Source organism: Gekko japonicus, unplaced genomic scaffold, assembly GCF_001447785.1.
Source record: "Gekko japonicus isolate JY-2015 unplaced genomic scaffold, Gekko_japonicus_V1.1 scaffold908, whole genome shotgun sequence".
In the NCBI taxonomy this organism is placed as follows: Eukaryota; Metazoa; Chordata; class Lepidosauria; order Squamata; family Gekkonidae; genus Gekko; species Gekko japonicus.
This window is the reverse complement of record NW_015172030.1, coordinates 243,522-268,346: the sequence shown is the minus strand read 5'-3', so window position 1 is coordinate 268,346 and position 24,825 is coordinate 243,522. Positions and strand designations below refer to the sequence as shown.

The following is a 24,825-nucleotide window of genomic DNA, read 5'->3' as shown; positions in this document are numbered from 1 at the left end:
CAACAGCCCTCAGTCAGGCCATGAGGACCTTCTAGTCCAGCATCCTCTTTCACACAGTGGTCCAACCAGCTGGCCTGGAGGGCCAATAACAGGGCAGAGTCCAAGAAGAGCCCTGCTGGATCAGACCAGGGGTCCATCCCGTCCAGCATCCTGTTTTACACAGAAGTCCAACTAGCTGCCCTGAAGGGCCAAGAACAGGGCAGAGAGGCCGAGGTCTTCATTAGAACATCAGAAGAGCCCTGCTGGATCAGACCAGGGGTCCATCCAGTCCAGCAACCTCACTGCCTCTCAGTTGTGGAGGTTTCTTTTACTCACCATGGCCAGTGGACCCATCCTCAATGAATCTGCTTGTCCCCTTTGGAGGTCATCTATGCTTGTGGCCATCACGCCACGCATGGGCCTTAACTCTTAGAGGAGGCACCTGGTCAAGGCCTTCCCCCCTGAGCCAATATCAGGTGACACAACGCGAGAAGCCATGACGCAGCTTTCAGAAAGGGCTCAGCTCTGTAATAATCCATCTTGAGTGGAACCAAAGAATCTCTCGGGGACCCCTGGACATCACCTACCTTTGCCATACGCACTCTGTGGCTCATCGCCCTGGAAGAGAGTCCCAGAAAGTCCAGATGAGCATCTCATCCCATGAATTATTACATCAGTAAACAAAACATCCCTCTTTAAGCGAGCAGCTCGTGCAAAATGAGGTTAAAGGGGGAGGGGGAGGCGGAAAAATACAGCTCTCTGCAACGAAGATATTTAAAGAAGAAGAAGAAGAGATTGGATTCATACCCCGCCCTTCGCCCTTCACTATCCAAAGGAGTCTCAGAGTGGCTTACAAACTCTTTTCCCTTCCCCTCCCCACCACAGACACCCTGTGAGGTAAAAGAAGAAGAAGAGGAGATTGGATTTATCCCCCGCCCTTCACTACCCAAGGGAGTCTCAGAGCGGCTTACAGACTCCTTTCCCTTCCCCTCCCCACCACAGACACCCTGTGAGGTAAAAGAAGAAGAAGAGGAGATTGGATTTATCCCCCGCCCTTCACTACCCAAGGGAGTCTCAGAGCGGCTTACAGACTCCTTTCCCTTCCCCTCCCCACCACAGACACCCTGTGAGGTAAAAGAAGAAGAAGAGGAGATTGGATTTATCCCCCGCCCTTCACTACCCAAGGGAGTCTCAGAGCGGCTTACAGACTCCTTTCCCTTCCCCTCCCCACCACAGACACCCTGTGAGGTAGGTGGGGCTGAGAGAGCTCTGACAGAAACTGCTCTTGTTCAAGGACAGCTCTTGTCAGAACTACGGCTTGCCCAAGGTCATCCAACCAGGTGCAAGTGGAGGCGTGGGGAATCGAACCCGGTTCTCCCAGATTAGAGTCCGCGCACTTAACCACGACACCAAACTGGTTCAAAGGAAAAAGGAACAGAGCCGTCTTGACTCAAGCCAGATGCTCGTGGAGTTTTGTACCTTGGAAACACCTTAAAAGGTACAATCATCATAGAGCTGGAAGGGGCCACACAGGCCACCTAGTCCCACCCCCTGCTCAATGCAGGATCAGCCTAGAGCATCCCTGAGAAGGCTTTGTCCAGCCACTGCTTGAAGACTGCCAGGGAGGGGGAGCTCACCTGTTCCGAAGGCAGCCCATTCCACTGCTTCCTAATATCCAGCCGGAACCTTCCCACCCTTAATTTAAACCTATTCCTGCAAGTCCTCTGCTGCCCACAGGAACAGCTCCCTGCCTTCCTCCTCTAAGGGACAGCCCTTCAGATAATCAGGGGTCATTTCCTGCAGGAGCGCACAGGAGCGGAGTTCCGACAGTAAGGAGCCCAGGGGGCGGGCACATGCAACAAGCCTCACCCCCTGCTCCCAGCAGCCCTCAGTCGGGCCACGAGGAGCAAGAAGCAGCCAGGTAAATTGCAAAGCCCCCCCCCGCCTGCCTTCGGGTACAAGCTCTCCCTCCTCTGTGAGGGCAAATCTGTGGGAGGGCTTCTAATGTCCTGGCCCCACTGGTGGACCTCCTGATGGCACCTGGTATTTCTGGCTACTGTGTGACCCAGAGTGTTGGACGATGGGCCTTTGGCCTGATCCAACATTGGCATCTCTTATGTTCCTATGTTCTTATGTGCATTCCCCCCCATAACTAACAATCCAAAACAGCCCAGTGGCACCTTTAAGACCAAGTTTTATTCAGCTACAAGCTCTCCCTCCTCTGCGAGGACAGATCTGCATGTCCTCCTCCCCCAATAGCTAGCAATCCAAAACAGTCCAGTGGCACCTTTAAGACCAAGTTTTATTCAGGTCCAAGCTCTCCCTCCTCTGTGAGGACAGATCTGCATGTCCTCCCCCCCCCACTAGCTAGCAATCCAAAACAGTCCAGTGGAGCCTGAGCGGTGGGTGTTGCCTTCTGACACACTTCCGGTGATGTCAGGGGGTGTGGCATATGCAAACGAGTTATGCTAATGAGTTATGCTAATGAGCTCCTGCACCTCTTTTTCTACGCAATGACCCCTGCTGATACTTAAAGAGAGCTATCCTGTCCCCCTTCCACCTCCTCTTCTTCAGACTGAACATTCCCAAGTCATTAGAAGAGCCCTGCTGGATCAGACCAGGGGTCCATCGAGTCCAGCATCCTGTCTCTCACACCAGCCAACCCCCTAATCATCTTGGGCACCCTCCTCTGTACTCCGCTCCTCAGCCGTTCCTCGCAGGGCTCGGTCTCCAGGCCCCCGATCATCCTCGTTGCTCTCCTCCGCACCCACTCCATTCTGTCCCCATCTTTCTTGACGTGAGGCCTCTGTAACTGCACACAGGGCTCCGGAGGTGGCCAGATAAGTCAGAAATGGTGCAGTGCCCAAGTCTTCAAGCCCAGGGGCATCAAGACTATGTACAAAAGGCCCCGAAGCAAGGCACTGGTGTGTATGTATGAGTGCAGTCTGATTTAGTATAAGGCATGCTCATGTATAATACACCACACAAGGATTATTACTGTGATAAGTACATTTTCATGCTTGAAAGATTTTCAACTTACAATACAGTACATCAAAATGAGTGAATTTTATAATCCATTAAGCATTTGGTACTCCATTCTAGAAAACATAGAGCTAAATAAATTTGAATGGGAAAACATAACGGAAGCTAAATATAAACTGATGCTCTATTGTGAATAACATAAATTTTCACGCTCTCATGTTTATGACCTCACTATAAGACTTTTAATGACATAACACTACATTATGCTTAGTTCTAAAGCTATTCCGAAACCTTAATAGACATATAGAAATTCTGCCTGTAATGTTTTGTTTAGCAGGTTTTTCTTCAACCCTATTGCTCTGTTAAATTGTTTGTATTGTTATTTTATTACTATTATTAAAATCAATAAACTTTTATTTTTAAAAAATTACTGTGATAAGTGTGCTAAACTAAATAATACAGTCCTGCAAAAATCAGAAAATATCGGCTGTTTAAATAAGTTATAGTGATACGCTTTTTTTACAGGGCTGGAATACAGAAATACAAATCCATCATCCATTTGACTGTAACTCGCCCAAAATGAATTTTCTACTAGCCACTGTGCTTTGTTATTGACCTATGAAGAAAAAAAATACGTGAGCATCAGACTTCATTTCTACTCTTCTAGAGGAGACAAAAAACTGGAAATTATCTATAGAATCTTGTTCGGAAGAAGGAACATCGAAATGACACAGGACATTCCGGAGCACGTCATTAACAATATTTGCTTCGTTAAAAACCACTTCTGCTTATTTGAAACTGACTGTATTGTTTGTATTCCAACCCTGTAAAAAAAGCATATCACTCTAACTTATTTAAACAGCCTATACTTTCTGATTTTTGCAGTACTGTATTATTTAGTTTAGCGCACTTATCACAGTAATAATCCTTGCGTGGTGTAATATCCATACACTGTGTACCATACTCTGCTTATGCTCATGTATAAGGCATGCTCACATGTTTCTCAGCAAGAAAAGCACCCTTTTGGTGTAGAGAGCCAGTTTGGTGTAGTGGTTAAGAGCGCGGTTTGATCCCCCACTCCTCCACATGCAGCTGCTGGAGTGACTTTGGGTCAGTCACAAGCTCTCTCAGAGCTGTTCTCTCAAGAGCAGTTTCTGTCAGAGCTCTCTCAGCCCCGCCTACCTCACAGGGTGTCTGTTGTGGGGAGGGGAAGGGAAAGGAGATTGTAAGCCGCTCTGAGACTCCTTCGGGTAGTGACGGGCGGGGTACAAATCCAATCTCCTCTTCTTCTGAAAAACTAGGCCTCCCTTCGCCCTTGCTTACCAAATCATTCCTTGGATACACGCTGCAAGGTTTTTTTGTTGGACTCACAATTCCATGCAGATCCATGACAAACGGCCCCCTCCCTTTGCCCCTAGAGCCAAGCCCTTCCCACCCCCAACTAAAGCAACACAGTCTGGAAAAAGGGCCGGGGCGGCTTTTGTGCCGGTGCAACCTGAAAACCACCTGTTCCCCCCGTTGCCGTGGAGATAGAGGATGACGGGATTATCGTCGGCCAGGGCTTCTTCGTGCCAGCTGGGGTCCTTGCCTTCCGCCTCCTTCCGCCTGCTGTCGGGCAGGGAATGCCTAAGAGAAGCGGAACAGGCCGTCACGGGGCTTCCCTTGCGGAACAAAAGGAGGCCGGCTGCTTCGGCCCGGCTCTTGGAAGCCACAAACAAGCTGGTGCCGGACATCTGCCTCTTTGAAAGACAGACTCAAACACGGGTGGGGGGGTACGCTCTGGAGGGGACTGGAGCAAAACCGCCCCATCTGTCCCATTTGTTTGAGATATACCCCCCTCCACCTCCCCCCTCTGGATTAGAGCTGTGCTCCCACAAAACAGGACAAATGTGGACAAACACGACCCAATCAGAGAACAAGTATGAAGAAAACCGTCGCGAGTCTCTGACCCACACATCTGACCTACTATACTTGAGTTTATTTTCAAAATGCTCTGCATTTTCTCATAACAAGAGGAACAATATTACATTGCAGATCTTTCATGACTTACTGTAAAGCACTTTATGAACAAGGGAACTTTTGCGCTACTCTGTGAGTGAGATTGCATTTGGATTTTACACTGTTTTGCATTGTTTGTATATGAGTGAAAGAATCGTATTTTTGTACACTACAGGACATTTCCTGAGGAAGATCCAATTTTGAAACGTTGTTATATAATCCGGAGACGACGACGATGTACCTTTGCCCTAGGATTTTCTTATGATTTGTAGGAATTGATTTATTGTGTTGTAGTGCTTCAGGCTGTAATACATAGTGAGCATTTTCTTTGCAAGTCTTGTCGACTGCTTGATTTGTGGGTCAGACACTCACAACTGTTTTCTTTATACTCGTTCCCACAAAACAGGAGACAAGTTCACTAGCACAGTGCCAGTGCAGGGGGGGGGGAGGAGAGAAAACGTCACAACCACCAGATCACTCACCAAACGCCATAGGTGACCCCTGGCTCGGGAGTAAGATAGAAGTTGACTGTGTGATTGAGGTACACTTCGGGCTTCTGGAAGTCCACTCCAAAGGGGTAAGACACTGGAAGAGAATTTCACTTTGAGGCTCACCTTTGGGTTAAGACCACTGGGGCTCCGCAGTAGAGCCTCTGCTTGGCACGCGGAAGGTCCCAGGTTCCATCCCCGGCATCTCCATTAAAAAGGACCAGTCAGTAGGTGATGTGGAAGACCTCCGCCTGAGTCCCTGCAGAGCCATGGAGAGGGGGCTGTGGCTCAGTGGAAGAGCCTCTGCCTGGCATGCAGAAGGTCCCAGGTTCCATCCCCACCATCTCCAGTTTATAGAAGGACCAGGCAGTCGTTGATGGGAAAGACCTTTCACTGCCTGAGAGCCTAGAGTGCAGCTGTCAGTCTAAGTAGACAATACTGACTGATGGACCAAGGGTCGAATTCCGTATAAGGCAGAGTCATGGGTGATTTATGGATTTGTCTGGGAGGGGCTGTGGCTCGGTGGCAGAGCCTCTGCTTGGCATGCAGAAGGTCCCAGGTTCAACACCCCGGCATCTCCAGTTAAAAGGACCAGGTGTTCCCTCTAAGCTGAGTGAGTGTGAGCTAGCTCACAGTTTTTTAGCCTCCAGCTCACAGAGTTTTGTCTTTGCTCAGGAAGGATTGCTCCAGAGCAAACTAATGTATGCAGTCGCCAAATCGCCCGCTCACAACTTTAATGCCAATAGCTCACAAAGTAGAACCTTTGCTCACAAGACTCCACAGCTTAGAGGGAGCATTGCCCAAGACTCCACGGCTTAGAGGGAACACTGGGCAGGAGATGATGTGAAAGACCTCAGCCTGAGACCTTGGAGAGCAGCTGCCAGTCTGAGTAGGCAATACTGACTGACAGGGTCTGATTCGGTATACGGCCACTTCATCTCTGTTCACCGTCTCTTCGCCAGGTATCAATGGCACGACAAGGTGGCTCTGGGCATGGCTACCCTTGATTGACCCTGGCTTAAGAGTTCACAACACTGAAGTTCCCAGGTCTTCTTAGAACGGGGGGCTCAGAATATCGTAGAATTCTCAATACCCTCGACACTGTAATCCCCCAGGATTCTAAGAGGGAAGCCGCAAAAGTCAAAAGGACATTAAACGGATGCAAGTTTGCAGTGCGGATCAGCCTCACTTCTTTTTTAAATATAAGGCACCAGATATAATGAGACAAGAGAATATCTTGCAGCTATTCCAGTGTTCCCTCTAAGTTGAGTTAGTGTGAGCCAGCTCACAGTTTTTTAGCCTCCGGCTCACACGTTTTTGTCTTAACTCAGGAAGGATGGCTCCAGAGTGAACTAATTTATGCAGTAGCCGAATCGCTCGCTCACAGCTTTAGTGCCAGGAGCTCACAAAGTAGAATTTTTGCTCACAGGACTCCACAGCTTAGAGGGAGCATTCGTCGGGGGCAGTGTTCCCTCTAAGATGAGTGAGTGTGAGTTAGCTCACAGTTTTTTAGTCTCCGGCTCACGCATTTTTGTCTTTGCTCAGGAAGGAGGGCTCCAGAGCAAACTGATTTATGCAGCAGCCGAATCGCTCGCTCGCAACTTTAATGCCGGTAGCTCCCAAAGTAGACGTTTTGCTCACAGGACTCCACAGCTTAGAGGGAGCATTGCTTGATTCAATCAGGAGGAATCTGGTTTTTTACGGGATTTCCTGGAGAGGGGAGACTCTTGGAGACCAGCAGTTCCCTTTGGGTATATTTGCTCGGTTCCAAATGTACAAATTGAGTGGGGGAGGGGGTACGTAGGCACCCAGACAAACGAGGGAGTTTGAAAAGCCACATCACTCTGATGGCCTTGGAACTGACCCTTTTACAGTCCTTTTTGCACAGAAGTTACTAACCACTCCCTCTTTGTCTCTAAACACAGCCACAAATGAAGCAGCCTACGGAGCACCGAGGCTGCCGTCCGTTTCCTCTGACTTCTTCAGGCCGCTGTCTCAATGGTGGAGCCCCAAAAGCTCTGACTTTGCAGTCTATCTTGCTTCAATTCGGCTCTCTGCTGTGACCTCTACAGCCCAGGCTAGCCTGATCTCATCAGATCTTGGAAGCTCAAGCATGGTCAGCCCCAGTGTTCCCTCTAAGCTGAGTTAGTGTGAGCCAGCTAACACATTTTTTCTTCGCTCAGGAAGGACAGCTCCAGAGCAGACTGTCATGGGCGTGGATGAGGGATTGCTGACAGAGCTGCAAAAAGGAACCGCAGCTGGCCCCTCTGAAACAGCAGAGGAGGGTAGATGGCAGTTGCCTGTCATAGCCAGATAAGGGGGAAGAATTGCAAGCTGAAAGCCCTCCTGACTCACCCCCACGTGTGACTGGTTTAAGGGAGCGACTGCGGCAAAACTTAGCAACCAGGCAAAGAGAGGCCAGGCTACAGGGGAGACGCTCGGCCAGCCCAGAGTTCTAACAGGAGCCTGGCCGATCGTGCAGCTGGCTAATTGGTAGCAGCATTTAACTCCACACTCTGGGCAGTACAGTTCGTGGAAGCAACGAGTCAGCTTCGCACTGCTTGCGTCCACTCTGGCTCGGCTCTTGCACCTAGACCTTCGGACCCCCTGGCTTTGGACTTGGCTCTGTGTTCCTGGCTCCTGACCCCGGCTTGGCTTTTGGAACTACACTTCTGGTGATTTTGGATTTGGCTCTGTGTTTCTGGCTCCTGACCACAGCTTGGCTTTTTGGACTGTCTTCTTGGCTCCTGACCTTGGTCTGTTCTGGACTCCCTTTGACTGGCACCCCAGCCCGTGACACAAACTAATTTATGCAGGAACCAAATTGCTCGCTCACAACTTTAATGCCAGGAGCTCACAAAGGGGAATTTTTGCTCACAGGACTCCACAGCTTAGAGGGAACATTGGTATTTGGATGGCAGACCGCCCAGGAAGTCCAGGGTCCCCACACAGAGGCAGGCAATAGCAAACCACCTCTACTCCTCCCTTGCCTTGAATGCCCCATGCGGGGTCACCGTAAGTCGGACGTCAAAGAGACAAAAAAGGATTCAAACCATTTCCTGGCTCAGCAGGCAGCTTCAAAAGCACTGCGGCCTGAGGGAATACAAATCTTCCCTTGGCCTCCTCTTTTGTAGAAAAAAAGACAATTCAAACAAACAAAACACTTACAAAAATTGAGATAGACAAACTTCCGGAGGAGCGAAGGAAAGAGCCGAATGACGAAGGGGACAGAAGCGTACAAAATAAACAAGTCCAGCAGGAGCCTCTTGATCTTAAATTTCTGAAGGTAGGCCAGGAGTCCCCTGAAAGAAACAGAAACGAAAGCTTAAGCACTCCAAGTCATTCATCTGTTCTTACGACGACCCTGTAAGCAGGGCTTTTTTTGTAGAAAAAGTCCAGCAGGAAGCTATTAGCATAATAGGCCACACCCAACAGCAGGAAACCATTAGCATATTAGGCCACACCCCTGACAGCACAGCACATTAGCATATTAGGCCACACCCCACGTGTTACCAGAAATGTGGTCATCCAACCACACCCACCTTTTGCTTCTTATTCTGTTTACCTTGTTTGTTGTCAAAACCCTGGGCTTTTTTTGTAGCAGGAACGTCTTTGCATGTTAGGCCACACACCCCTAATGTAGCCAATCCTAATGAGTTCCTGCTGTTGGGTGTGGTCTATTATGCTAATGAGTTCCTGCTGGGCGTGGCCAACTCAGGAGCCAGCCGGAACTCCATTCCTGTGCGTTCCTGCCCAAAAATAGCCCTGCCTGTAAGGAAGACCAGCGTTCCTGTACTGCAGGGCAGGAGGCCCGAGGCCCAGTTTGCTGCTATCTGTGGTGAACCCCAACCTGATCTGCGGTTGCAGACACTGGCGAGTGGACGGTGCGGGCAACTAAGCACGAGCAGCAGGAGATTCTTGGAGGGGGGGCAGCAACAGTGGGAGGGGGCTTCTAGTGTCCTGGCGTCTCTTAAGGTCCTCTAGTCACTTCATGGTGGATTTGAATCTGAGGCATCCCGACGCACACCTTGGTCTCCCAGCCACTCTTGTGACATTTGCGCACTCTAGAATTGGTATCTCAATCCTGTCTCCACAAAATCCAGTCATGCACACACACACCTGTTGGATCTCTCCCCGCAGTGCCTGAAACTAGTATTCCATCAGTATTTCAAAGTATTCATTTATTCTGAAAAATTTATATCCCGCCTTTCTGCCCTCGCAAGGTCGACTAAGGCAGTTGATGTATTAAAATCTACACAATAAAAACCACATTTAAAAAACATTAAAAGCAACAAAAAGAAACCCCATATCATTAAAACAATTAAAAACAGAGCTAAAACACACAGGAAGATGTAAACAAAAAGCAAAAACTCCAAATCATTTTTTGAAAGAGGTACTTTTCTCCCTTTCTCACAATACAAGAACTCGTGGGCACTCAGGGAAATTGATGGGTTAGAACAGATAAAAGGAAGTACTTCTTCACCCAAAGAGTAATTAACACGTGGAATTCACTGCTGCAGGAAGTGGTGGCAGCTACAAGCATAGACAGCTTCAAGAGGAGGCTAGATAAACATATGGAGAAGGGGTCCATCAGTGGCTATTAACCACAAGGTATAACGGAGCTGCGGTGGCTCAAGTGGTTAAGACGCTGAACTGCAGGCTGTGGAAGGTCGGTAGTTCAGCAGTTCGAGACCCGAGTGTGCCGCATGACGGAGTGAGCTCCCATCTCTAGTTCCAGCTCCTGCCAACCTGGCAGTTCGAAAGCAAGAAATTGCAAGTAGATAAATAGGTACCACTTCAGTGGGAAGGTAATAGCGTTCTGTGCGCCTTGGTGTTTAGTCATGCCGGCCACATGACCACAGAAACGTCTTCGGACAGCGCTGGCTCTTCGGCTTTGAAACGGAGATGAGCACCACAACCCTAGAGTAGGATTCGACTGGCTTTCGAGCAAGGGAAACCTTTACCTTTACCTATCTCAATTTATAGACTATTGTCAATGGCACCAAAAATCCATCTGCTCCTGGAACTCCCTATATGCGTGCAGGTAGGTGTAACTAAAGTTGACAGGGGCCAGGCAGACGAAACCAGTGCAAGATGGAAGTAGTGCAGACGGAACAGAGCAGGGCAGAGGGACGGTAATACAGGAGAGGAGGAGAGTAGATTGGATTTATACCCCGCCCTTCACTTGGAGTCTCAGAGAGGCTTACAATCTTCTTTCCCTTCCCCTCCCCACAACAGATACCCTTGTGAGGAAGGTGGGGCTGAGAGAGCTCTTTCGAGGACTGCTCCTGAGAGAACAGCCCTGAGAGAACTTGTGACTGACCCAAGGTGACACTAGCAGCTGCATGTGGAGGAGTGGGGAATCAAACCCGGTTCTCCCAGATTAGAGTCCGTGCCTGGCGGAACATCTCCATTTTACAGGCCCTGCGGAACTGCATCAAGTCCTGCAGGGCCCTAATCTCACTTGAGAGAGAGTTCTACCGGGTCGGTTGCTGAGCCAAAAGGGCTCTGGTTGATGCTAAGCAGTTACCTTTTGGGCCGAGGATCACCCGTAGATGTTGATCCGTAAAGTGTAATGCTCTCTGAAGGACGTGCTGGGAGAGACGGTCCTGAAGGTAGGTTGGTCCAGGGCTTTAAAGGTTAAAACCAACACCTTGAACCTGACCCGGTACTCAACTGAGAGCCAGTGCAGCTGGCGGAGTACCAGTGGTGTGTGTGCTCTGAAAGGTGTTCCTCTAAGCACACGCGCCACTGCCTTCTGGACCGGCTGAAGCTTCTGGATCAGTTGCAAGGGAAGCCCCAGCATAAAGCAAGTTACAGTAGTCCAACCTGGAGGTGACCATCGCGTGGATCACTGTGGCTAGGTCATGGGGGGGAGAGATAGGGAGCCAGTTGCCTGATGACGACAGCATTTCGGTAGGTTCCTAAGGGAGTCGGTGACCCTTCAGGTATGCTGGTCCCAAGCCATACAAGGCTTTAAAACAACCCGAATTGTGTTGTAAATTGGGAGTCAGTGTAGACGGGCCAAGACCGGGGTGATATGGTCCCTACAACCCACTCCGCTCAATGTCCTGGCTGCAGCATTCTGCACTGTTGACGTTTCCGAACACTCATCAAGGGCAGCCCCAGGGAAAGCGCACTGCAGTAATCTAACCTCGATGTAACCACAGTGGCCAGATCTTTTCCAAATGAAAAAAAAAAACCCTTCTGAACTTGTTTCCTTGGTTGTCTGAAGAAAAACACGCCTCGGGGCATTTAAAGGGAAAGAAGGAAGAAGGTGGAAGGGAAGGCAGATGATTGTTTTAAACGCACCACACCACAAAAGACTTCCGGCTTTTTCCATTAGTTTTGTCTGGTTATCCAACTTCCGAGCTGGAATTCAGACCTACAGCGACCGGAGGCATCTGGGGGAAAGGGAACTGAAAACCTTACTTCTAGCAGAGACCGGCGCATACCTCGGCAACCCAGACCGTGTGTGGATGGTTAACCCACATTCTCTAAAAAGCCAGGATCAAAAGGAGATGTGAGCAAGAACACGCCCGGCTGTTGATCCGCTGATGTCATTGCAAATCCTAGACCAGAGGGAGTGAAGGAGCAAACAGCCTTTCTTCTTCTTCAGTTTCTGGTGCTGGTTCACCCAAGGGAAAATCTGCTAGGGGAGCTAAACCGCAAAGCAAGCAACTATCCTGATTTATGATGCAAGAACTGGTTCAGGTAAGAAAGCTGCCCACACAACCTCCAAATGACGAGCAGCTATGCTCCCCGGAGGTCTTCCCAGGAGCTCTCAGATGAACTGATGGTGTTTCAACATGTTGCTGGTGCTTCAACAATCTGGCTCGATATGAACGAGTCTGGTGTAGTGGTTAAGTGCCTGGTCTCTAATCTGGGAGAACCGGGTTTGATTCCCCACTCCCCCACATGCAGCTGCTGGAGTGAGTTTGAGTCAGTCACAAGTTCTCTCAGAGCTGTTCTCTCAAGGGCAGTCCTCGAAAGAGCGCTCTCAGCCCCACCGACCTCACAGGCAGTGTTCCCTCTCAGCTGAGTTAGTGTGAGTTAGCTCACAGTTTTTTAGCCTCTGGCTCACATATTTTTGTCTTCGCTCAGGAAGGAGGGCTCCCGAGCAAACTGATTGATGCAGCAGCCCAATCGCCCGCTCACAACTTTAATGCCAGGAGCTCACAAAGTAGAATTCTTGCTCACAAGACTCCGCAGCTTAGAGGGAACATTGCTCACAGGGTATCTGTTGTGGGGAGGGGAAGGGAAAGGAGGTTGCAAGCTGCTCCGAGACTCCCAAGTGAAGGGCGGGATATAAATACAACCTCTTCTTTTTCTTCCGGAAAAAAACCAACAAAAATATCCACATTCTAAGCAAGTTTGTTACACTCCAGTTCCACCAACACCCCCCCCCAAAAAAAAATCATAATTAAAAACCCTGCTGGATCAGAACCATGGTCCACCGAGTCCAGCATCCTGTCTCCCACAGTGGCCAAGCAGAGGTCCCTGGGACGCCAACAAGGCAGGGCAGGGAGATAACAGCTCTGAAGAACAACTGACCGGGAGCTAGTGATATTGAGGTAGATTGCTCCTGAACATGGAGGCTTCACTCGGCGCTCATAGCCAGCAACTGCTGATAGGCTCATCCGGCGTGAATTTGCCCGATCCCTTTTCAGAGTCCTCTTAAACAGAGGCTCTCGCCACATCCCGTCACGGCAAACCTCGCCCGCCCCAGTTCCGTCGCCCATCGATTACAGCAGGTAGCTTCACAGGAACAATCTGCAGCAGAGTTAGAGTTACACCCTTTGAGGTCTGCTGCTCTGCAAGCATCCCATCACTGGGAGGGACTGTGGCTCAGTGGCAGAGCCTCCGCTTGGCATGCAGAAGATCCCAGGTTCAATCCCCGGCATCTCCAGCTAAAAGGACCAGGTGGCAGGTGATGGGAAAGACCTCCTCCTGAGACCCTGGAGAGCTGTAAAGAGGGGCTGTGGCTCAGTGGCAGAGCCTCTGCTTGGCATGCAGAAGGTCCCAGGTTCAATCCCCGGCATCTTCAGTTAAAAAAGACTAGGTAGTAGGTGATGGGAAAGACCTCCGCCTGAGACCCTGGAAAGCTGTAAAGAGGGGCTGTGGCTCAGTGGCAGAGCCTCTGCTTGGCATGCAGAAGGTTCCAGGTTCCATCCCCGGCATCTCCAGTTTATAGAAGGACCAGGCACTAGTTGATGGGAAAGACCTCCGCCTGAGACCCTGGAGAGCTGTAAAGAGGGGCCGTGGCTCAGCGGCAGAGCCTCTGCTTGGCATGCAGAAGGTCCCAAGTTCAGTCCTCGGCATCTCCAGCTAAAAGGACCAGGCAGGAGATGATGGAAAAGACCTCAGCCTGAGACCCTGGAGAGCTGCTGCGGGTCTGAGTAAGCAAGACCGACCTTGATGCTTCAGTATACAGCAGTTTCGGGTGTTCATCCCCCCCCCAACAGCCCTTCCCCCCCCCATCACTTGTACATTTGGCCAGGAGCCCTTCAGAAGCAACTGTACGTTAGCTGAAATCCCGGTTGCCGTCGCACAGGGCAGACCCATGGTCGCCCTCGTCGCCAGTCTCAATAATTTTGCAGTCGCAATGGACATTCTGCAGAGGGGAATTGCTCCGATGGCCCAGGCTAGCCCAATCTTGTCAGTTCGTGGAAGCTAAGCAGGGTTGGCCTTGGTTAGTATTTGGATGGGAGACCACCAAGGAAGTCCAGGGTAGCTACGCAGAGGCAGGCGATGGCAAACCACCTTTCTCGATATCTTGCCCTGTCCCAGAATGGACATCCCACAGAGGGGAACTGCTCCGGCCTGGGTGGCCCAGGATAGCCTGATATTGTTAGATCAGGAGTGTCGAACTCATTTGTTACGAGGGCCGGATCTGACATAAATGAGACCTTGTCGGTCGGGGCCACGTGTGTCATAAAATGTAACGCCAGGCAGCAGAGATATAAACTTTATAAAGGACACAACACAAAGGGTTTTTTTGTTTACTTAAAATAAAAACATGCTTAGAACATGAGCACTCTTGCGATGCTTTGTTTATTTAACAGTGTCTGATAACGGACGCCTCTTGCTCTGAATTACTGCATGAAATTGTCTGTGCTGCTGTAATCTTGAGTAGGCTGCTCAGGTGTGTCTCTGTAAGCGGCAAACCTACGATGACGCAACAGCAGCAGAACTGGGAGAAGAAGCAGAAGACAGCCGGTTCCACTGCGGGCCTGATAGAAGTCCTCCGGGGGATTGATCCGGCCCCCGGGACGCATGTTTGACACCCCTGTGTTAGATCTTGTTTTTAATTAAAAATTTATTAGATTTTCACATAAACAATATAGGGCAGGAAGGGTAATGGGCAGTGTTCCCTCTAAGATGAGTTAGTGTGAGCTAGCTCACAGATTTTTAGCCTCTCGCTCACACATTTTTGTCTTAGCTCAGGAAGGATGGCTCCAGAGCAAACTAATTTATGCAGCAGCCAAATTGCTAGCTCACAACTTTACTGCCAGTAGCTCACCAAGTAGAATTCTTGCTCACAAAACTCCATGGCTTAGAGGGAGTATAGGTAATGGGCAGGGGTCATTTCGTAGAAAAAGAGGTGCAGGAGCTCATTAGCATAACTCATTAGCATAACTCATTTGCATATGTAACACCCCCTGACATCACCGGAAGTGTGTCAGAAGGCAACACCCATCGCTCGGGCTCCACTGGACTGTTTTGGATTGCTAGCTATTGGGGAGGGGGACGTGCAGATCTGTCCTTGCAGAGGAGGGAGAGCTTGTACCCGCATAAAACCTGGTCTTAAAGGTGCCACTGGACTATTTTGGACCTGGGGAGCCGGGGGGGGGGGCTCTGCAGCCTACCTGGCTGCTTCTTGCTCTCAGTGAGGGCTGGTGGGAGCAGGGGGCGGGGCTTGTTGCATGTGCCCGCCCCCTAGGCTCTTTACTGCCAGAGCTCCGCTCCTGTGTGCTCCTGCAGGAAATGACCCCTGGAATGGATATGAAGTAAGACATACAGGAAAAATTCCTTCAAGTTTGTATTATAGCTGTTACAAGTTTCTACTTCTATTTACAATTCCCTTTCTTTTATACAGTTACTAAAACTGCTATCATTTTTCCATTCGCTAAGAGTTACACACCCTGAAAAAAGAAAATCAAGCTTTCCACAGTTCAAGCTAGAGTTTCCCTACCATTTTTAATTATTTATATTCATTATTCTTGCTCTTCGAAGCGTCTTTCTAAAACGGTATCCAATTATCTTTCCCATTTTTCTTTCTCCCACCTTTCAAATAGTTCGATAACGTGTCAATTTCGGCCGTCTCAAATATTTTTTTGTCACAAGGTTGCTTTCCGATGGGATCTCTGATTTCTTCCGGTACCTAGCATATAGTATTCTTGCTGCCGTGACTATATGAATAATTAAATATGTAATTATTTATATATAATTATATCGTTAGATCTCGGAAGCTGAGCAGGGTCAACCTTGCTAATATATTTGGATGGGAGACCACCAAGGAAGTCCCAGGTTGCTAGGGAGAGGCAGGAAATGGGCAAACCATTTAATCTGATCTGACCCAGATGGCCCAATCTCGTCAGCTCTCAGAAGCTAAGCAGGGTCCACCCCAGTTAGTCCTTGGACGGGAGGCGACCAAGGAAGCCCAGGGTTGCTATGCAGAGGCAGGCAGTGGCAAACCTGCACACTTCCTGTCTTACCCCGAACTGGATGGCTGAGGTTAGCCTGATCTCACCAGCTCTCAGAAGCTAAGCAGGGTCCGCCCCGATTAGTACTAGGATGGGAGGCCACCCAGGAAGCCCGGGGTTGCTACGCAGAGGCAGGCAAGGGCAAACCTGCACACTTCCTGTCTTACCCCGAACTGGATGGCTGAGGTTAGCCTGATCTCACCAGCTCTCAGAAGCTAAGCAGGGTCCGCCCCGATTAGTACTAGGATGGGAGGCCACCAAGGAAGCCCAGGGTTGCTACGCAGAGGCAGGCAGTGGCAAACCTGCACACTTCCTGTCTTACCCCGAACTGGATGGCTGAGGTTAGCCTGATCTCACCAGCTCTCAGAAGCTAAGCAGGGTCCGCCCCGATTAGTACTAGGATGGGAGGCCACCAAGAAAGCCCAGGGTTGCTACGCAGAGGCAGGCAGTGGCAAACCACTTCTGTCTGTGTCTCGCCTTGAAACCCTCCCTAAGGGGTCACCATAATTCAGCTGTGACTGGACAGCAAAAAAAAAAGAGGGGTAATTGCTATAGTATTACACTACGGTAACACCACCAACTGCCACCAATTTTCATTCATTATTTTTTATTAAGTTAGATTTTTAAACTGCCCTCCCCTGTGGAACAGGCCTCTGGGCGGTGTACATCAATAGAAAATAATGACATAAAAGGGTATTTAAAAAATGGAATATATTATACAACTTTTTTAAAAAATCATTTTATTTGTTAAAAGACGCCTGGCAAAAAGCCTGCCGGTGGTGAGCAGTGTTCCCTCTAAGCTGAGTAAGTGTGAGCTGGCTCACAGTTTCTTAGCCTCCGGCTCACACATTTTTGTCTTGGTTCAGGAAGGATGGCTCCAGAGCAAACTAATTTCTGCAGAAGCCAAATTGCCCGCTCACGACTTTAATGCCAGTCGCTCCCAAAGTAGAATTTTTGCTCATAAGACTCCAAAGCTTAGAGGGAACATTGGGTGTGGCAGGATTTTAAAAAAATGTTTAAATTTTATTTATTAAATTTATACCCCGCCCTACCCCGCGAGCGGGCTGGCGGAGAAATGGCACCAGTTGTTGGCAAAGGGGTCCATCTGTGCTCTCCTGCTTTGGGTACAGACTTTCCAAAACTATCATATCAAAGGGGGGGGGGGAATTTGTGCATTTCCTGCCTTGTGCAGGGGGTTGGACTAGATGACCCTGGAGGTCCCTTCCACCTCTACGATTCTATGATTCTAAAGCAGGCCCCATAAACTGCAGAGCTGAGGAAAACCTGGAAGGTGGACCCATGTAAAACCTGCTGTGGGTGGGAGGGGGGGGGGTGTGGATCAAGAACCTGGTGTGGGAGCAACCTCGGAGAAGAACACCAAAAGGCTGGTGAAGCAGAAGCCATGCTGATACGTTTTCAGCAAGGCTTGTTCTTGTAGAGGCGAGACAGTGGTTTAGTGGCGGAGCCTTGTCACCCCGCAAAGATCTTGTTGGTCTCTGAGTTTGGTGTCGTGGTTAAGTGCACAGACTCTAATCCGGGAGAACTGGGTTTGATTCCCCACTCCTCCACTCGCAGCTGCCGGATGACCTTGGGCAAGCCATAGTTCTGACAAGTGTTGTTCTCTCAGAGCTCTCTCAGCCCCGCCTACCTCACAGGGTGTCTGTTGTGGGGAGGGGGAGGGAAAGGAGTTTGTCAGCCGCTCTGAGGCTCCAAGGGAAGGGTGGGGTATAAATACAATCTCCTCCTCTTCTTTCTCCTCTTCTTTCTCCTCTTCTTTCTCCTCTTCTTTCTCCTCTTCTTTCTCCTCTTCTTTCTCCTCTTCTTTCTCCTCTTCTTTCTCCTCTTCTTTCTCCTCTTCTTTCTCCTCTTCTTCGCTACTGGATTCAAATCTAGCTCTTTGACTGGAGCCAAGGCCTGTTTAACCCAAGACGAGTCATCACCTAATTGCCTTATTGAACTCACTTTTGCTTCCGTGGTCCTTCTTTAATTCTCTGCCCGTCAGCACAAGTAACTCCCTACGGGATTAACAGGCAACACCCAAGGATTTCACTGTCTAAAACAAGTTGGGACACCCAAGGCAAGGATCCAGTGAGGGCAAACGCCACTCTCCATACTCCGTGCACGGTTCGGAAAGAGGATTAAAAGGGATAAGGCCAGAGGCCAACGAGAGAAAGAGGCACAGGCATTTTAAAATACAAACACACACCCACGTTTTGCAGATTAAAACCAAAGGGGGATTGCCATACGTTGGCAATCCAGGACCTCGGAGTTCATTTGCTCTCCCCTCTCGAACCACAATGCCCTTCTCGTTGCCCCCTGCCAATAACCCAAGAGATGCCCCATAGATGCCCATTAGGGTTACCAACCTCCAGTGGATGGCTGGAGATCTCCCAGAATTACAACTAGTCTCCAGGCAACGGAGATCAGATCCCCGGGAGAAAATGGCTGCTTTGGGAAGTGGGCGCCATGGCTTTGTACCCTGCTGAGGCTCCTCCCCTCCCCAAACCCCGCCCTCTCAGACTCCACCTTCAAAATCTCCGGGTATTTCCCCTCTCGGAGCTGGCACCCCTAACGCCAATGCAGGTCAGGAGATGAAAAGCATCCGACCCGTGGAAACCTCAGCCAGAACAAGGAGCTATTGCTGAGAGCTCTATCTCACACCCTTCTGGAGTCACCCCGTTCCCTACCTATCATAAGAACACAAGAGAAGCCATGTTGGATCAGGCCAGTAGCCCATCCAGTCCAATACTCTGTGTCACACAGTGGCCAAAAACACCAGGGGCCATCAGGAGGTCCACCAGTGAGGCCAGGACACTAGAAGCCCTCCCACTGTGGCCCCCCAAGCACCAATAATACAGAGCATCACTGCCCCAGACATAAGAACCTAAGAGAGAAGCCATGTTGGATCAGGCCAATGGCCCATCCAGGCCAACCCTCTGTGTCACACTGTGACCAAAACTCAGGGGCCCTCAGGAGGCCCACCAGTGGAGCCAGAAGCCCTCCCACTGTGCCCCCCAAGCACCAGGAATACAGGGTATCACTGCCCCAGACATAAGAACCTAAGAGAAGCCATGTTGGATCAGGTCAGTGGCCCATCCAGGCCAACACTCTGTGTCACACAGTGGCCAAAAGCCAGGGGCCATCAGGAGGTCCACCGGGGGGGGGGCAGAACTCCAGAAGCCCTCCCACTGTGGCCCCCCAAGCACCAGGAACACAGGGCATCATTGCCCCAGACATAAGAACCTAAGAGAAGCCATGTTGGATCAGGTCAGTGGCCCATCCAGGCCAACACTCTGTGTCACACAGTGGCCAAAAGCCAGGGACCATCAGGAGGTCCACCAGGGGGGTCAGAACTCCAGAAGCCCTCCCACTGTGGGCCCCCAAGCCCCAGGAATACAGGGCATCATTGCCCCAGACTTAAGAACCTAAGAGAGAAGCTATGTTGGATCAGGCCAAAGGCCCATCCAGGCCAACAATCTGTGTCACACAGTGGCCAACACCCAGAGGCCATCTGGGTTCGGTTCAAAGCACTGATTATCACCAGCCTTCCACAGACTTGGACTCATATACCTGTGGGACCATCTTTCCTATTAGCCTCCAGCCAAACAGTTTCATTCACCTATGCAAGGCTTTCTGAAGGTGCCACCTCGCAAATGGGCACGATGAATAGCTGCCCGTCGACAATGCCTCCTTTGTGGTGGCTCCCGCTTTGAAGAACAGCCTCTCTGAGGACGGCATTGCACATGTGATGTGGAACAGAATAGTTTAGATGGGCATTTGTCATACAGGGAGCACGTCATAATGGAATCTTGAGTGCTTTTACAAAAGGAACATGACCGTAATCTATTCCACTGTTTACTATATTATTGTGTTCTTACTGTGTTGGTTTTGGCATTCTGGGGTTTTTTGCATTACTTAGTGATATAATATGTGCTCCTCTCTTGCACAGTTTGAAACTTCTGTGTTTCCAAACCGGTTGCATTCTTTGCTGGATCTCTCATGCCGGGGTTGGGATCGTACCTGCTCCCCTATTGAAAGACTCTTGTTTAAGGAACAGCGCATGTGAGGTGAAGGTAGAGGTCAGAACTGACCCATTTTGGGTGCCCGTGGCCACAATGTGTTCCACGCAATGTTTTGTCAGGGGACCTGCAGAACAGGAGGAGGAGGAAAGGGGGAGAGAAGGAGGAGGAGATTGGATTTATACCCTACCCTTCACTACCCAAAGGTGCCTCAGAGCGGCTTACAAACTCCTTTCCCTTCCCCTCCCCACAACAGACACCCTGTGAGGTAGGTGGGGCATGAGAGAGCTCTTTCGAAGACTGCCCTTGAGAGAAGAGCTCTGAGAGAACTTGCGACTGACCCAAGGTCACACCGGCAGCTGCATGTGGAGAAGTGGGGAATCAAACGCGGTTCCTCCAAATTAGAGGACCCGGTTCCCCTAACCCCTACACCAAACTGGAGGTGGAGCCAAGCGGAATACCTCCCTCTTCCCAGAAAGAAGGAACACCTGAAGGGGCAATGGGACCACAGACTGACTAACCACATGTTTCTCCAGTGGAAAAAAACTTTCCATTGGAAGGAGGGCAACCAGCCACAAGCCCTGCCTTACAGGGGGGCCCTCCCACTTTCTGAAAACACTGCTGAGTACCAAGGGAAATACTGACAAGCACCGTGGCGCCCACGGGCACCAGGTTGGGGAACCCAGCTCGAAGGTGTGGACCGCCAGTAACGACGGGGTCGATAGGACAACATGAGTACCCCATACAGCACCCAGAAAACAAGCTATAAAAGTGGTGTCGCACGCACAAAACAGGTTCCCCCCGGCCCCAACGGGTACGTCGCATTCTCCAGCAGCTGCGGCTTCCAAAGGCAGCTGCCGAGGGCTACGGAACTAGGTGAAAGCTCAGAGACGTTCAGACCCACCACCCGCCCCTGCCAAGCCTGAAAATAGAACACTGGCCTATCTGCACGCCATTCCCCAGTCCAGAGGAGGAAGGAAGGAAGAGACAGGGACTGGAGGGGGAGGGGAGCTTTTCCATCGGGAAGGGCACAGAGGACCTGCGAGGGGCCCTTCACTCGGAGGATCAGCGCTTTGCCTGGACCAATCAAAACCAACCGATGCCACCGGGCAGACGCTCCCGTCCCCCACCCCCACCCCCACCAGGGCAGACAAAAGGAGCCAGCGGCAGCTGCATAGATTTGCCTGGGACGCTCTCCAAGGTGATGCCCGACAGACGTAATGCAAAGGGCGCTTTCCCGTGACATGGCGGGAGGGGGGGCAGCTGTGCCAAGAGGGCACAGCCTTTGCTTTTCACCGCCAGACTGGCATCTGGACTCGCGTTAATCCCTGGTGCGCCCCTCTTACAGTCACAATGCAGCCACCCTATCTCTCTCTCTCTCTCTCTCTCTCTCTCTCTCTCTCTCAACAGTATCAACAGTATCAACCTCAGCTTTGGTGAGGGCGGCATTTAAGAGAAGAAGAAGAGATTGGATTGGAAGAAGAGAGCCAGTTTGGTGTCGTGGTTAAGTGCGCGGACTCCATCTAGTCCAGCATCCTTTCTCATACAGAGGCCAACCAGTTCCTCTGAAGGGCCAACAACAGGGCAGAGAGGCCGAGGCCTTCCCCTGATGCTGCCTCCTGGCTAGAGATGTAAAATTTCCGGAAATTTTGAAGCTCAGAAAAAAACCCGGTTTTTTTCGGGGGGAAACGGAAATGTTCGGAAAAATTGAAAAAAATGCTACATTCGCATTTATTTTGTCTTTTCTAGATTGAAAGTCATTCTGTTACTTTAGGAACATAAAAAATAACTATGGACATTTTTACTTGGCATGAAATTATCACAACTAGCATATTAAAAATATAGTGTACCCAAACAATTATTACAAACAGAATACCCACCCACATGCAAAAACAAAACTGAAACCTTTTAATTTTCTTCTGACAATCGCACCTCCTAAAGGAAGAAATGCATCTTGTTCTTGCATTGGAGAGTTCAGTTTATAACCTAGGACTTGCTTGTCCTCAGTGCACAGAAATTAGATCAATCTGATACCATTATATATTTTAGAAATGATTTGGAAAATATTTGAACACCTTGTCTTAAAATATTTTATTTATCATGTTAAAATAAAACATTCCATAATCAATTTCTTTTCTTTTCTTTTTTCAATTTTTCCAATTTTTCGGAAAAAAACAAAAAAGCTTCAGGGGGAAAAACGGAAAAAAACAGGTTTTTTTCCGAATTTTTCCGGTTTTTTCCCGGGCCTTCACATCTCCACTCCTGGCTCTGGGATTCAGAGGTTTAATGCCTATTTGTAAACTGTGTATTTAACACATACATGAAGCTGCCTTTTACCGTCAGTTCATTAAGGTCAGTATTACATACTCAGACTGGCAGCGGCTCTCCACGGTCTCAGGCGGAGGTCTTTCCCATCAGCTCCTACCTGGTCCTTTTAACAGAAGATGCTGGGAACTGAACCTGGGACCTTCTGAATGCAAAGCAGAGGCTCTTCCATCTACCTTGCTATAGCTTGGAAAAAAGAACTTTGCCACAACCAAAGTGGCCTTGTCTTCCATACCTGCTAGCAGCATTCTTCGTTTCCCTCCAATAAGATATACTCCCTGAAGAAGTGGCAAAATCCGTAATTCTATCCGAACAAAGCACACTTTCCAAAAGACAAGGCTCCAACATACATAAGAACATAAGAGACGCCAATGTTGGATCAGGCCAAAGGCCCATCCAGTCCAACACTCTGTGTCACACAGTGGCCAGAAATACCAGTGCCATCAGGAGGTCCAGCAGTGGGGCCAGGACATTAGAAGCCATCCCACTGTTGACCCCCCCAAGCACCAAGAAGACAGAGCATCACTTGCCCCAGAGCCCCTATCTATACCTTGTGGCTAATAGCCACTGATGGACCTCTGCTCCATATGCTTATCAAATTCCCTTTTGAAGCCGTCCATGCTTGTAGCCTCCACCACTTCCTGTGGCAGTGAATTCCAAGTGTTAATCACTCTTTGGGTGAAGAAGTACTTCCTTTTATCCGTTCTAACCCGACCGCTCTGCAGTTTCTTGGAGTGCCCACGAGTTCTTGTATTGTGAGAAAGGGAGAAAAGTACCTCTTTCTCTACCTGCTCTTTCCCATGCATAATCTTATAAACCTCGATCATGTCACCCCTCAGTCGTCTTTTCTCCAAGCTAAAGAGCCCTAAGCGCTTTCACCTTTCCTCATAGGGAAAGTGTTCCAACCCTTTTATCATTCGAGTTGCCCTTTTCTGCACTTTTTCCAAAGCTATAATATCCTTTTTAAGGTGTGGTGACCAGAACTGCACACAGTATTCCAAATGAGGTCTCACAAATTCACCCTGATAAACACAAACATAATCTATTCAAGTAAGGAAGCGTCCATTACCTGAGATACCTAGAAACAAAGAGCTGGAAGGGACCCCCAAGGAACATCTAGTCCAGCCCCTGCACAATGTAGTTAAGGTATCACATTTAATGTAGCTACCATGAATGCTCAGCTATAGCATTGGCAAGTTAAATATTTTAGATATTTGGGAAAGGGCCTTGGATATGACAACCCTGAATAAAGGGGGGGGGGATACACACGCTACCATAACAGCTCAAGAATTTTTTAAAAAATCTTTTCTCTGGAGATGCAACACATCTAAAGCACAGGGCTAGAATCAGTTGCACCTCCAAATTTCCGGCTTATCTTCTGCAAGATGTTTATTATTCTGGCAACAGAAATTAAGGCAGCACATACTTTATGTATGGTAAATGAACCCATACGGTTAATAAACTATGCATGCCACACTGGGTGTTGCAAGCGACTGTTCCGTGGACTATTTTTCACTAACCTGCTTATGGAGATAGATCAAGATGGGAAGCCGTGTTAGTCCATCTATAGGAGTAGAAAAGAGCAAGAGTCCAGGAGCATCTTAAAGACCAACACGATATGTGGCAGGGTATATATTTTGCCACATATTTTGTGAGTGTTTAAGGTGCTACCGAACTCCTGCTCTTTTCTACTGCTACTGGAGTATACCACTCTGGACTTACGAGCAGGGGTCATGGCCGAAGTGCTGTGGCTGGGGAGAGGCCTGAGGAGGCCCATCACCGGGCTCCTGGGGCCCGCTCTGGAGCACTATGGCCCAGGGGAGGCCTGAGGAGGCCCATCGCCGGAGCGCTGCGGCCTGTGGACGGCCTTGATCGTGGTAAGTGAGGGATCCGTGGGGGGGGCTTGATGGGGGAGTAGGAGAGCCTTCCTCCCACTCCCCATCACTTTGCCCTCTTTCTTTCCCTCCTTTCCTTTTCTTCCTTCCTCTTTTTTCCTTTCCTTCTCTCTCTTTCTTTCCCTCCTTTCATTCTTTCCTTCTCTCTCTTTCTTTCCCTCCTTTCATTCTTTCCTTCTCTCTCTCTCTTTCCCTCCTTTCGTTCTTTCATTCTCTCTCTTTCTTTCCCTTCTTCTTCTTCTCTTTTTCTTTCTTTCCCTTCTTCTCTTCTCTCTTTCTTTCCCTTCTTCTTCTCTTCTCCCTTTTTCTTTCTTTCCCTTCTTCTTCTCTTCTCTCTTTTTCTTTCTTTCCCTTCTTCTCTTCTCTCTTTCTTTCCCTTCTTCTTCTCTTCTCCCTTTTTCTTTCTTTCCCTTCTTCTTCTCTTCTCTCTTTT

General features: G+C 49.5%; 1 protein-coding gene across 2 annotated transcripts in view; it reads right to left on the bottom strand.

Moving 5' to 3' along the window:
• The window catches only part of ABHD12B (abhydrolase domain containing 12B), a 45,784-nt gene that overhangs the window by 17,464 nt on the left and 3,495 nt on the right, over positions 1–24,825 (bottom strand). For both annotated transcript variants that reach the window (XM_015420612.1, XM_015420611.1), the window contains exons 2-5: positions 8,616–8,749; positions 5,442–5,544; positions 4,468–4,587; positions 567–597 (exon numbers count right to left, since the gene is read on the bottom strand). In XM_015420612.1, the coding sequence (XP_015276098.1) occupies positions 567–597; positions 4,468–4,587; positions 5,442–5,544; positions 8,616–8,749 (388 nt within the window). The remainder of the gene's footprint in view (positions 1–566; positions 598–4,467; positions 4,588–5,441; positions 5,545–8,615; positions 8,750–24,825) is intronic.